Source organism: Perca fluviatilis, chromosome 15, assembly GCF_010015445.1.
Source record: "Perca fluviatilis chromosome 15, GENO_Pfluv_1.0, whole genome shotgun sequence".
Lineage (NCBI taxonomy): Eukaryota > Metazoa > Chordata > Actinopteri > Perciformes > Percidae > Perca > Perca fluviatilis.
This window is the reverse complement of record NC_053126.1, coordinates 19,861,256-19,876,220: the sequence shown is the minus strand read 5'-3', so window position 1 is coordinate 19,876,220 and position 14,965 is coordinate 19,861,256. Positions and strand designations below refer to the sequence as shown.

The window sequence follows — 14,965 nt, the reverse complement described above, 5'->3', positions numbered from 1 at the left end:
GTCTGTTATTTATTAACATCAGCAACAGATCACATGTAGAGCATTATGACAGCTACTCTGTCTTAATAAAACAACTGAAGACTGTATAAGCTGATATATGGGTCCGATAACATTAACAACAACTAACAAGATGTGAAAGTTTTTGTGACTTCCTGTTTAGCCTTAAGGCTGCTGGAAACGTCTGTAAACTGTCTGACTTTACCACGGCTTTTTGTCACCACCCTTCTTCATCCCAACCATATGGCTTATTCTGTCAATTAGAAACCTAGTGTGCATCCCTGGAAGGTGATCTAAAGGCCAATAATATGTGGATAGCCCATTAAAGCAGAGGCTGTGACAGAAACTTGGACATGCTGCAGCTTGAATGCACTCTGCAGATGTAAATGAGTCTTGATCTTAACAGTTGTGTGCATCTATGAGTATCTTTGTAGGGCGGTAATGCGTGTGTGGTATGCCACAATAACAGGAGAGAAGAAGATGACTGCAATACGACATAAACAGTGCATGTTTCAAAGCATTTTTTTCCGAAAGTCTTAGGCATTCAGAACATTTGTTGCATTTTGGATAGAATGTAAAACAACTGTTCCTCTCTCTTGGAGGCACCAATAGCATTACTCTTTAATGTGCAGGCTGTTGCATTGTTCTCAGTGGGGAGGGAGCAGGTCACCATGGAACAGCCAGTTGAATAACTGGGGCTACAGGCCGCGTGCAGCTCTTGTCATTCCATCATTAACAAAGAGAACATAGTGATGCTAAAACAGGCTGTAGCGCCATTGTGCAGACTCCATTTACCCCGCCAGACAAAGGCATGCAGCTCTTTAACCCGCTGACTGCCTATTGTGTTCCGTCTGGTATGAAGCACGTTAACAGCAAGTATAAAGACAACCTATAATTATCATAATCAGTCTGTGTGACCTGAAGGGATTAAATATAATATTTGAGCTGTTTTGTATCCCAAAGTCTACAATATGTGATTCACAGATTTATTCATTGTAGCAGTTTAAAATGTAGCGATTTGTCCGTGAACTTGTGAGTTTTCATGACATTAAATGTATGCAGCCAGGGTGCTGTTGCTATCGAAATGTAAGAGTTCAGCTCCGTACCAGCTCCCAGTGGAGGCAGGAGGGAGGGTGCCCACAGCCACAATTCCAGAGAGAGCCCAGATATTTTTACAAGCCTCCTAATGAGAGCTGTAAGAGAGCAGGACCCGTGTAACAGAGCAGCTTGTGAAAGTACAGAGGCACCACGGCGCCTTCAAATTTGATCAAGGTACAGAAATGAAAAGAGAGAGTGCGGCGAGGCGTGTGAGTGCATGTGAATCTCATATAGAGAAGAAATTGAAGATTTTAAAACAAGGACCATTTGCAAGAGAGACAGGAAGAGGGATGAGTCAAGAGAATTAAGGGGTTCAACCTTTAGTTTGGCCTTTGTGCTGGCATTCACGGTTGTTTCAAGATGATTATGGATTGTGTGCACAAGTCCTCCGGTCCTCAACCCACTATAATTCACTTGTGTGTGTGTGTGTGTGTGTGTGTGTGTGTGTGTGTGTGTGTGTGTGTGTGTGTGTGTGTGTGTGTGTGTGTGTGTGTGTGTGTGTGTGTGTGTGTGTGCGTTTGTGTGTGTGTGTGTGTGTGTGCTTCTCTGAGTAACCCCTCGACATTCCTCGTGAAGCACTGTGATAAAGGGAGTCCACAGCTGTGTGGACGCCCAAGAAACAAAGATACTCATAGATGCACACAACTGTTAAGATCAAGACTCATTTACATCTGCAGAGTGCATTCAAGCTGCAGCATGTCCAAGTTTCTGTCACAGCCTCTGCTTTAATGGGCTATCCACATATTATTGGCCTTTAGATCACCTTCCAGGGATGCACACTAGGTTTCTAATTGACAGAATAAGCCATATGGTTGGGATGAAGAACCTCATGGGGTTAATTCAGGTTAAAAAACAAGTACACACAGGAATTTCTTGGAAGACACCATGACCTTATGCCATATGTTATTGTGTGTCCACAGGTTCCTCTTATTACGACAACGTGAGGCCGCTAGCGTATCCCGACTCAGATGCGGTTCTCGTCTGTTTTGACATCAGCCGCCCAGAAACTTTGGACAGTGTCATAAAGAAGGTCAGTGTTTTATTTTTATTTCATCTTCTCCTCTCAACACGTTGGGATCAGCATTTAATATATGCTGTGACACTGGAGACTCTAACTGGAAGAAATCCAATTTTTCTCAATCAGCATCTTACTACCCACTGAGATTTCTGTGCCAGCAGCTTGCATTTCCATGGCTCAACAATAGAGCAAATCCGCACAGAGGTTAGAGCCTCCATTTCCTTTATCTCATCAAAACATCCATGGATACTTGACCCTCGTCCCTCTGAGAAATGGAAGGTCAGAGTGAAGAATGAGAGGAGAGGCTTTGCACCCGGGTGGGTTTGAGTGGAATATCAGATGCGCATATTAGCCACATCAGCCATATCAAAGAGGAGCTGTTGTAGAGCCTTTTCAAGAGTACTAAAATTGCCCTTCTGTAGGCATTTAAAATTTAAAATCTGAGTTTTATGCAGAACAGTTAGCCAGATGGTGGCACTTAACATTTGTAAGGTGGCCTATGGTTCAGATGTTGTGATACTGGATTTAAGATTGGCGTGGTGGTGATTGCGGGGTTGTGGTCGTGGACGTGTTTTTACAGCCGGTGGGAATACCTATTGTAGATGTAGAGACACCAAACTTAATGGGTTTATTTGCGTGCGTGTGTGTCATGTAAAATTGGCCTGTGCCTTTAAGTGGTCTGTCATCTTGAAGCCATGTGTGTGCGTTTCCCTTTGAACTGCGCTGCTTGTGGGCCCACGGCTGGCCTGTTGACGTGTTTAGTGGTCTGAGGGGAGCTGCTAAAATGCCCCAGCAGACTTTGTAGATTTAACCCAAGACACCTTTTTTAACTTACAAATATCTCACTAGCCTCAGTGCTTTCTGTCAACAGGGGGAACCAGAGCTGCCGTCAAGCTTTTGGTTTTCCCATGAATCCCTTAGCAGGGGGGTTGCCATGACCCCTGACCCCTAGCTGTCGCCCTGGTAATCTCCGAAACTCAGGGGCACATGGAAAACCTGTTGTACAATCACCATACCAAATTAGACTCTTAACCTCTAGGAACAAGCAGGTCACCAAGGTTTCTGGATGACAGCTGGGGGAGGCGAGAGGGCTAAACAATCAAAGCTTTTGATTGGTTGTTATTGGCAGAATAGGGGTGGGCTTGAAAGGTCTAAGGTCGTTTTCAACGTGAAGGATGAATGGACACTGACATTCTGCACACGGCATGAGGAATATTTCAGGGCTGTTGGCTGCGGTTGTGTATTTGTGTCACAGGGAGGAGCGACCGTGTTGGTTCAGTTTCAGAAGTGATATTTCCGTAAACCCAGGGTGATTTTAGAAGGCTGAGTGATGAACACACGTCAGGTACTGCAGAAACCTGAACCAAGATGGCATGAATAAGGATGTCATATTTTTACGTGGTTCTTAAACTACTGTAGTGTAGCGTAGTGACATTTTAATTTTACAGTGAAACGGTGCATGGGAATATGGAAAAATGGGACGTGCCTTTTATTAGCAATGCTTTTACTTCCAGCTGAAATGATTAGCAGATTAATTGATTCGTTGTTTGACAGAAAATTATGCAAAACATGCTCTTCTTCTAGATTTCACAGTTGTGAGGATTTGGTGTTTACCTTTTTTCTTATGTAAAAGTAAATTCAATATCATTGGGACATGGAGAAGTCAGACAAAGCAGGCAATGTGAAGATGTCATCTTGCGTTTCAGGAAATTATGATGTGCATTTTGTACTACTTTCTGACAATGTGTTGACCAAAATATTAATTGAATCATCTAGAGAATAGTTGTCAGAATAATCGGTAATAAAAAATAATTCTTAGTTGAAGACCTACTGATTCAGATTCATTTTATTTAAAACAGGGACAATGCACAAGTTAACATTAACCTTGTATAAGAACAAGGAGAGATGCACTGTGCCAGGTTGTAGCACAAGTGCTATGTTCCGCCCGTAGTCCCTTAACAGGTCATAACACAATAAAAATGTCATGCAAGTGAAATACAAAACATTAAAATATACAATTTTACAACCACAGTCACACAATTAAAAACTATCATGTGCTCAATTGTTCCCCCTTCCTAAAAACCAACCCCCACCAACAAAGCTATGCACTCAAAATCCTTATATCTCCCAACACACACACACACACACACACACACACACACACACACACACACACACACACACACACACACACACACACACACACACACACACATTCCATTGGCCCGCTGAGGCACACACACACCTCAAATGTGTGCAATTTTGTTGTGACAGTAACCATGCTTTTGTCAAACTCAAAAAGGTTTGAGGATTTGTACATGTAATAAGATGTGTGGGGAGATTATTCCACTGACTTATGGCCACATAAGAAAAGGATGATTTCCCAAATGAAGTTTTGCGATTGGGAATATTGCACTCTCCTCTAGTGGCTGACCTCGCTCTGAGTTGAGCGTAATACATTTTTTTAGAGGAGGAGCGACAGCATTATGAATGATTTTAAAAAGTAAGCAAACATTCGAATGCATTATCAAATTTTCAAAATTTAAAATATTGTATTTAGTGATTATTTTGCAGTGGTGATATTGACGTGTTTTTTATCATGGATCTTAAGGGCTGTATAATATAATGATTCAAGTGGTCTTAAGGCTGTATTACCTGCTTGAGACCAACTTCTTTAGGGCTCCAAAAAACCATTTCCTTTCATAAATCTATTGATTATCTTTTTTTATTAATTCATTAATTTGTTATGTAGTAGTAATGATAGAACATATTCACAATTTCCCATAGCCCAAGATGATTTGTTTTGTCCAATCAAAAACCAAACATATTCAATTTACAACCTTATAAAAGAGAAACAAAGTAAATTCTCCTCTATTTTTGCCTGATAAATGTCTTAAACAACTAATATACATATCACAACTGTTGTTTTGCTTTCTCTTGGTTGAGAAGTAGTTTATATTCCAAAATATTAATCTCAATCGCTCTCAATTTAATCTCAGAAATGCTGATATCAGTAGATTCTAGGGCTGAACAATTAATCAATTTGATTTGAAAGAATACGATAAGCTAATCGTGAAGACCGCGATTAATCAGATGTGAAATATTTAGTTTGTTTGTTGTAACATTTCATTTAAAATTCTTTATTCCTCTTTTCATTATTATATTTACAGTTTTTTTTCATAAGATAAATGCTGGAATAAGGTTACATACCACAGATTTTCAGTGGATCTTTCATTTATTTTGTATTACTTTATCTAACATGATCGTAGAAGGTGCGATATGTAGCTAAAAAATAATCGCAAATCGAATCGTAATCGCAATATCTGGCAGGAAAATCGCAATTTGATTTTTTTCCCCCAAATTGTTCAGCCCTATTAGATTCAAAGGAAATTCTAATTTCCCTTTGACTCCTTAGCTGAACAAACTAGCTTTTATCAGGAGAGCATTCATCTCCATCGAGCTCAGGTGTCAGAGAAACCAAAAGGTCAGCACTGTATCTCAGTGACTCACCAGTCAGTTCAGGAAGCTCTACTCTCGTATTTGGCACAATCAGTGATATATTTCTGTGTCTCTCTGTCGGTTCATGTCTCAACAGTGGCAAGGGGAGACGCAGGAGTTTTGTCCCAACGCCAAAGTGGTGCTGGTGGGCTGTAAGCTGGACATGAGGACAGACGTCAGCACCCTGAGGGAGCTCTCCAAGCAGCGCCTCATCCCTGTCACCCACGAGCAGGTGAGAACAAGCAGATGATGGATATGTGAGGAGAAAGGGGTGGGGTGAGTAATGAGTGAGGGACTTGGAAGGTGCCCTGGAGAGAAAAAAAGACTTGAAAACAACAACGGATGCAGGAAAAGAAATTAGATTTTTCCATCTTGGATCAGCAGTGGCATTGCCTCTCTGGTGAAGTCACAATGGACAGGAGTGTGAAAGGGGGCTCGTGCAACATAATCAACCACCGCAGAATAAGAGCTGTGTGCAAACCCCTTGGGGACACGCTGCTGGGGTTGGCAGTTTGACCGAAATTTGCTGACAAGTGTAGTAAGGTTGCTTATGGCAAGGGCTGTGGAAGAGGCACGGGCGGTTAGTGGAGTTTATGTCTAGGGACACATTTTTCCCTGAAATGAAATATTCATGCAGATTTGGGGAATTTTCAAACTGCAGGATGAATAGAAAAACAGACATTGATAAATGAGTGAGTCCTTTTATCACAGGCCGCCGTGACCTCTAAGCCAAGGGGATGGGGAGAAGCAGGAGGAGATGATAAACTGTTTTGTAAATCTGTGAATTTTAATCAGCTTTCAGCGTGTTCATTTTGTGCTCTCCTGTGTTGGACATACAAAAAGTGGAGGGTCTTTTTCACTCACCACACAAAAGCCCTCAGAACAAAGGAGCCTTTTTTCTACTGCTGTCTGAAGGGCTCGCCGGAGGCTAAAAGCACGCAGCCTCCAAACAAAATCACCAATGGAAAACAACAGACAGTTCATGTAAATAAGATACATAAACAAAAGATTGAGTGGAAAACCATAGAGCTAATGTAAAATAGCTGGGGACCATTTATGGCCAGGCGTACAGTATTGATTAAGCCATTGTTTTGCTTCTTCTCAGTCACTATTTTCATCTGAGCCCACTACTGTCTGTCCCTCGAACATGCCCAGTAAATGTGTCACACAGCAGATGCCAAAGCTGTGCACAATAAACATTTTGGTGCTCTAATCCAATAGCGTGTGTCGTTATCCTGTTGGTGATCTTGAATTGAATTCCAACACAGCTGAGGAGTCGCCAGCGAAAGTGACCACTGGGGTGAACTCCTGACATTTCTGCACTAGTGTGCCTGAGATTCGATCGAGCTTTTCTGCTTGTCACAACAATCTCTACTTTGGCTCCCTCCAGTCGCCACCGCCACCCTCAGTCTAAATCTGCCGTTCCACCTAATGAGGACTTTATTGCTTCTTATTTGCAGCTCAGTGCACAACCGTGATACAAATCAAACCAAGCCCACTAAGGATGAAAAGCGCTCTGTGTTGGAGAGCTTGTGATTTTAGGGTCATGGGAAATGCAGTCCTGTCTCATCGGTTACAACTTTTGCATGTCTTAATCCTGCGTGAATGTGGGTTTAAAGTCTTGATCATGTAACAAGAGCGAGGCTGTACTGCAGCGAAGAGAAAGGGGACTCTCGAGGGACTCTAAAATTAAATTTGTCTCTGATTTGATCTCGAGCAAACAATTTACGGTCTCAATTAACATTACTCAGGGGTGAGCTCTAGTGCTGGAGGAGCTCTGTTAGAGTTTAGTCTCTTCTCTCTAAATAGCTGCATAGACCATGTCAACACCGGCCCAGTGGGCTCTCTTCCCACTCTCTTACCACAGACCGAGTCAGAGCATCTACATTAGTCATGCCTCAGATAGAGGAGCTTCATTTGTCTCCAGATATGTTTAGATCATTGACATTCAGTCTACGGTTTGGATCGACATCTTTGTCTCGGATCTGCTGCCTCTTTTGGGGACATTTATTCTTTCACTGTTGAGATGTAGCGCCTGCTTATGCCACGGTACAATGACAGATGGGGTGCAGATTGTAAAATTTCCTTTTCTTTGTGAAGCGCTCACACAGCACCTTGATGATGAGTAAACTCTTGTATAGCACAACCTCTAAAAGGAAAAAAAGAGAGAAGACATTGTTGTGTCACGGTCAGGAGTTCTATTAGAAAAGAGGCAGAATAGAAAACCATTGAAAGTAGAAAAGGTGCAACAGAAATGTAATGTGAAGATGTAAATTCTACAAGCTGATATTTTCTGTGGCACTGCAGATAAAATGTTGCATGTAGGCTCCCTTTTCCTCTTTTATGTGTCCCGTAGTATTTTTTATTTTGTTTCTTCTGTTTTGAAAAACATAAATGAAGTTTGCTTGCTTGCTAATAGTCTCTTGCTTTTCCTGTGTCCGTGTTCCAGGGCAGCACGATAGCTCGACAGATGGGGGCGGTGGCCTACGTAGAGTGCACCTCCAAAGTTTCGGAGAACAGCGTTCGGGACGTGTTCCACGTCACCACGGTGGCGTCGGTGCGGCGGCCCCACAAGCCACAGCTAAAACGCAGCAGTTCCCGCAGAGGCCTGAAGCGAGTGTCACAGCTGCCCCTCCCACCCCTGCCGGGCCGGACTGAGCAAATGGACGAGGCCCCGGCCATGAGGAAGGACCGGGCCAAGAGCTGTGTGCTCATGTAGAGACCCATCACTATAAATATATGTACATACATAAACACAGAAATATATAACAGAGGAAGTCTATTTATTGTTTATTTGTTGTTTTTTTCTCGTATTTTAATTTTTTGCACTGCAGAGTAGTGAGGAAAAAAGAAACACTGCGCTGTGGAAAGAAATGCTTTCGGTTTTTTTTAATTTTTTTTGGTTGAGTGTGTGCATATTTTCTAAGCTGTTTACATGCAGTATTTGTGTTGTTTTTGAAATGATGGCAAATTGGACTAACCCTCTGGACACCAGGAAGCCGTGATAGTTGAAATGCAGTCTAGTATTAAAGAGGAATTAATTTCCTGAAACCGCTCTAATAGGAGGAAGGCACCACGGCGAAGCAGCAGTGAGGAGGGTGAAGAGCGTGTGAGGAAGACCATGTTGAAGCAGGACGTCTGGGAATGAAGCTTGTTGTTTTCACAGACTGTGTTGCTCAGCGAACATGAGGACTAATTGTAGCTAGCTGCACTCTCTGAAGTTTGTGCCTGTTGCCATATTTGAGAGGAAATGTACAGTAATGCCGAAAAGGGATTCTAGTGATTAGATGAATGATGGCTCAAACCAAACATTAGGAGCTGGAAAAAAGATTTTGCAACACTGAAATATTGAGGTGGGGTGTGTGAGCATTACTACCACAAGTGCATTTTAGAAGTCACAACATATCTGATATTATTTTGCTCATTTAACACAATTTGTGTCATCAACTCCAACTGTGTCAGTTTTCATTCACTGAAGTTAATGTTAATGCTAAAATCTATTCTATTTTAAAGATGTTTCTTTGTGGAAAATAAAGTGGTAAAATGTTAGGGCTTTTTGTTTTCCTTTCACTGAACAGTAACACAGCACAGCAACAGATTGACTGCAGAGGGAAAGGACGACTTTTTTCATTACATGACATCAGATGTAAGTCATGTAATTATTACAGACTGTAACCAACTGTCTCATTATGCTCAGAAGGAACAATCATTCACAATCTATCTTTTCTCTACAACTTCCCATCCATGTGCCTTCTTCTACCAGCCTTCAAAAGCCACATCTGTGAATAACAACTGTCCTTTTCCTGTTTTAATGTCAACTCTGTGTTCTCATCCTACCGTGCAAGTCAAACATCACTGCAGCCTGAGGAATGAGTCTTTCAATGTAATGTGCACACTGTGCAGAACCCCCAACTGGCAAAAACAAAATTGAACTGCAATGCAGCAGCACCAGAGCACTAATGTAGAGTTTTTAAATGACGGACACCATACTGTTGCAGGAGCTTGAAGCCTATTCAGTACGACAGATGACATGACATGTGAGCTCTTTCATTCGCAGAGAACAATTTTGCCGTCCAGTTGATCCAGACCTTTCAAAGCGTTTTTTTCCCCCTGAGCTCTTTCTGTAAAACAGTCCATTGGTCAGTCTCAATGTGGACAGTTTCTCTGAGGCAGCAGGACTTTCTGTCTGGAATGTTTTTGAAGTTGGCAAGCTGCTGTATCCTGACAGCATTTAGGTGGAGGTGAGAGTAGACAGGCCCTGTGTACTTTTAAGTCATAACACTGGCAGCAACTGAAAGATTTACCTTTACAACTGTCAGTGTTGTCTGTCAACTTAGCCATCGTTGCACCCCTGCTAGACATTAAACCATTGACAAGATGAGCTCAAATGATGGATGATATGTCATAGAAACTGGGATAGATGAAGAGAGAAACAAGCTAAGAAAAGAAACAAAATAGGAAGTGACAGTCGGTGGGTGGGTGGAAGTATTAAAAGAATATTACACCAAAAACACATCTTTAATACTCAACTCCTGTACGCATGAAAGGTGGCTCGGAAAGGTTACCAACTAGTTCTTTCTTAGGACAGAAGTTGTAGATTGGGTTTGGATTCACAGAATTTAAGATTATTTTTGGGGATTTTCTGCCTTTAATTGATAGGACAGCTAGGTGAGAAAGGGGAGAGACAGGGGGAAGACTTGCAGGAAATCGTCACAGGTCGGATTTGAACCCTGGACCTCTGCGTCGAGGCATAAACCTCTCAGTATATGTGCGCCTGCTCTACCCACCGAGCCAACCTGGCCACCAGATTCACAAAAAAAAGGGGGGGGGGGGGATTTAAGATGTATTTAAACAACCAAAGAAAGTTCTCAAGCCACTCCTGCAGCATAATTATCTTCACTGCCATTGATCCGTATGGTCAGTATGCTCTAGACCAGTGGTTCCCAACAGGCTAAGGGATCGCAAGATAATTCTCAGGGGTTCTATCCAAAAAAAAAAAAAAAAAAAAAAAAAACATTTCAGCTACACAAATATTTATCTGCCTTTGTGGTTGTGGTGAAACTATTAGTGTTTGAAGCAAACTGAAGATACGGATCAGTGATGTAGACATGGAGACGTTTTGATACTAATTTTTCATTGCAATCTATTGTACCTGCTGTGAATCAAAGCTACTACACTACTCTGCAAAAGGAAAAAGCTACTAACTTTCAGAGCCAGCTTTAAAGCTTACAAGGAGGTGAATGTTTGATACTCAAAAGACAGAGTTTTAGTGGTGTATTCCCTTAAGCAGAAAAAAATATGGTGGGGCATTTTTTTTGGATGAACACATGAGTCACAGAGGAGCTGTAGGAAGGTGTCGCCCAGGGCAGGAAATGAGCAGTGGAAATGAGGCCAGCACCCACAGCAGGGGCACAAGACCTGCTGTGCCCCACAGCTCGGACTGAGACTTAAGAGGATTAGTCTTGTGGTGCCAGTGTGTGTGTGAGTGGGTTTGTGCGTTAAAGAGAGCGGGCATTGGGCAGCATCATCTCTGTTGCACTGGCCTGTATTTCCCCATCAGCCCGCATATCCATCAAATAAAGCAGTCACCCAGACGCTCACACAGATGTGTACATCTCGCCAAGATGAAGACCAATCAGCTGCTGCTTTGTTTGTATAATTAGGCATTGGAGTTTATCTAACAATCTACTCCAACTCACAGGCAGGTTTATTATTGCAGGATGTCTCGCCTCGATTTCAGCAATCTGATCAGCCATTTGCCCTTTAACGCTGAGACGGCAGGAGGATTAGAAGCACCTTCGTGGGTTCACGCTCTGAGTCTGCATTCTTGAGTTTCCCTTCCATTCTCTGCTATTCCAAGTGGCTCTGACAAGCACAGAGAGCCCAGTCATCTTATCCCTGAACGGCCAGAGCTGACGTCATGTGCACAGGAAGCACGAGATCGCAGACGTTCTTGGCTAATTACTACAATTTGCAGATGGGGTTGTGTCCCCACTCCCCAGAGATGGCAGAGAAAGAGAGACCGAGCGACTGACAGAGACACATTGAGAACGAGTTATGGACAGAGACAGAACTTAGCTGCCTGCTGACAAAAGGCTACAGAGCAGAGACTCAAATTGCATACAGTCATGAGAGGATTTGTAATGAGGGGCGGTGTGTGACCAAGCTGAAAACACACACACACACACACACACACACACACACACACACACACACACACACACACACACACACACACACACACACACACACACACACACACACACACACACACACACACACACACACACACACACTGTAGTGCACAAGCAAATGCCTTCAACAGCATATTAATCTGACGACCTTTCCCCTGTTACCTCTTGAAATTTTGAACTTATTGTTTCCTGTTTCCCAGCAGATGAATTCAACAAAGTAGAGAACAACCTGGCTCCTCCCTGAAATGGTTTAGCAGTGCAAAAACAGACTGTGGAGATTAATTATCCTACGGTTAAGTGCTTTCTGCACTAAAGTGCTGCTAATTAAAATGTGTTAGCGTGCGTTCTTATCACATTGCGAAGTCATGATGTCACGTTGGAATGTGTCTAAATTTACATCTGGGACCAGCATTTTATTGCAGATAAAAAAAAATGGAATGTATTTTAGGGGATTTTGAGGGACAAATTGTGAGTATTTATGAAGAATTGCATGGCAGTGGCCTGTCTAGATAGGCAGTTTTTTTTTAAGCTGTGCTTTCACCTGATACATGGTTGTTATTTAGTTGCCATTTTTAGCCATGTAAGACTTTTACTCAAGTTATATTCTAAAAGGTGACTTTAACTTATGACAAAGTCTTTTTCTGGTAAGATATTTGTACTTTTACTCAAGTATTGCTTTCAAGTATACTTTATACAAGACTGGTCATAGTTCTACAGACAGCAATGTTGGTTGGTCTCTCAACCACTTTGTCTAGATTATTTATTATATCGATTATATTTCAACAACTCTTTCATGGATAGCCTGGACATTTCGTACAGACATTAATGGTGCCCAGAAGATGAATCCTAAAGACATTGATTATTTCCCAAACTTTACTCTAGCACTAGCCTGGCTCTGCCCTCCTATGTACTTCCGCTCAATTTTCATTTTCCTTCAGTACTCGGTCTGGGTTTACGGTATAGTCTTGGGTTTTCTCTGACCAAATATTTGGCGGTCCAATCAACGAACAGAGGGAGTGGCTGAGAACGACGTGACGTGCGCTAGTTTGAGTTATAGTTCCGTAATGGCGGCGGAGAAAAATGCGGTCCGTTGTGGCAACGCTGCCAAATATCCAGAAGTTAAAGCCCAAGCAAGAACAATCTTTGCTGAGTTGCTGGCGATCCTTTGACTTTTCCTTTAGTGCAACTATTAGGTTGACATTTGAGAGCAATGTCTCAAAAACTATTGGGGGATTACCATGATATTTACTACACAAATTCATGTCCCCCTCAGAATGAATTGTAATCATTTTGAGGATCCTCTGACTTTTTTTCTAGCGCCATCATCAGGTCAAAATTTCACTTTGTCCAATACTTTTGCAGGTATTTGGGTTTATCACCAAATACCTGCAAAACTAATGGCATTAGCATTGGCTTCAGCTGTACTGTCTGTTGCTAATTAGCAAAAGGTACCATGCTAACATGCTACATTATGATTGTCATTGTGAGCATGTTAGCATGTTAATCTAGTACAGCCTCACAGAGCCACTGGCATGGCTGTATACTCTAAAGGTGTAGACGCATTTAGCCGACGGCCGACCGTTGACAGAAAACCCCGTCGATATGATCAGTCGCGTCCCCGAGGTCCAAAAAATGAATTTGGACTCGGGTCCAACATTTTAAGCAGAACCTGACAGGTCTGCCAAAATGAACGCCGACAGCCCCCCAGACAGACGACGGCACGGGACACACCCAACAGATTTGAGTCACTGACCTCGCCAGACTGTCCCACGGCCGATAATCGGCCTGGTGTGTCAGCGCCCTAATGCTGTGTCTCAAATTGGATACTTCCGTAATGTCACTTCCATGTACTACACTGTGTACACATGTACTTACTTGCGTAAAGCAGGGTAATGTTGTCTCAAATCACACAAGGCCATTATGCACTTACCAGAAATGACGATCACAACAATTGACTGAGTCTTTTTTTGTTTAGTTCCTTTTCAAATGGTGCCCCATTTGTAAGGAACATGCATTTGTGGGATGAGCAGCAGAGCTCAGTACGTGGGTTGCGCCCATGAAGAAGGCCATCCTATATCTCCAGAGTCTGGGACCGAACTCTATCCTCCAAGATGACAACGCTCGTCCCCACAGGGCGGGGTTTATCAGAGACTACCTCCAGAATGTAGGAGTGGAGAGGATGGATGGCCTGCCAGCAGTCCTGACCTCAACCCCATTGAACACTTGTGGGATCAGCTTGGGTGTGCTGTTCGTACCAGAGTGACCAACACAACCACGTTGGCCGACTTGCGACAAATGCTGGTTGGAGAATGGGATGCCATCCCACAGCAGTGTGTGACCAGGCTGGTGACCAGCATGAGGAGGAGGTGCCAGGCTGTTGTGGCTGTGTATGGTTCTTCCACACGCTACTGAGGATCCTGTTTGTTAAATGAATACACTGTTAAATTGCCAATATGTCTTGTTTCTTCAAACTTCAATCATCCAATCCACCAAACACCAAACGAGTCAATGGCAGAATAAGCTGTTTGGCATTGGCAGAGAAGATTTGGCAAATTTTTCATGGGCGCAACCCACATACTCAGCTCTGTTTCTCATCCCACAAATGCATTTTCCTTACAAATGGGGCACCATTTGAAAGGGAACTAAACAGGCTTTTCAACGGTATAAAATGTATTGCCAAAAAGCATTGTTACCACAGAGAAATAATCTACCAAACAAATTTCCTTACTTTTTGTTTTAAAGGTCCAATATGTAATATTTGTACTGTAATAAATCCAAAAATGACACCAATGCCTCATCAGATATTAAGGAAACATGTTAAACTGAAATACTATCTTTTCTGACAACAATGCTAATTTCAGTATTTTTCTTTTTGAAATTTACATTCCGTGGCCGGAATTTATGTTTATGTTTTGATCTGTGTGTTGTTATCAACGCCCAGTTTGACAGCCAGGCTGGGTTGCCAGATATACCTGTAAAAACGTAAAACCAGCACGCCACAGCTGTACGGTGGTACAGCCATGAAAGCAGCAAACAATCGAACAGGATCAACAGAGATAGATTCTACCCGACCTAAAAAAGAAAACAGCATTTTTCTAACAGTTGCGTGACCAGAGACGTAACCACCCCTGGTAAATATTGGAGATGTATTTGAAAGATG

General features: G+C 42.5%; 1 protein-coding gene across 1 annotated transcript in view; it reads left to right on the top strand.

The window, feature by feature from the left end:
• Nucleotides 1–9,160, top strand: part of rnd2 (Rho family GTPase 2) — a 33,465-nt gene extending 24,305 nt beyond the window's left edge. Inside the window, exons 3-5 of the mRNA XM_039823888.1 lie at nt 2,016–2,125; nt 5,709–5,843; nt 8,061–9,160. Of these exons, the coding sequence (XP_039679822.1) occupies nt 2,016–2,125; nt 5,709–5,843; nt 8,061–8,330 (515 nt within the window). The 3' untranslated portion in view covers nt 8,331–9,160. The remainder of the gene's footprint in view (nt 1–2,015; nt 2,126–5,708; nt 5,844–8,060) is intronic.
• Nucleotides 9,161–14,965: the final 5,805 nt, after the last annotated feature.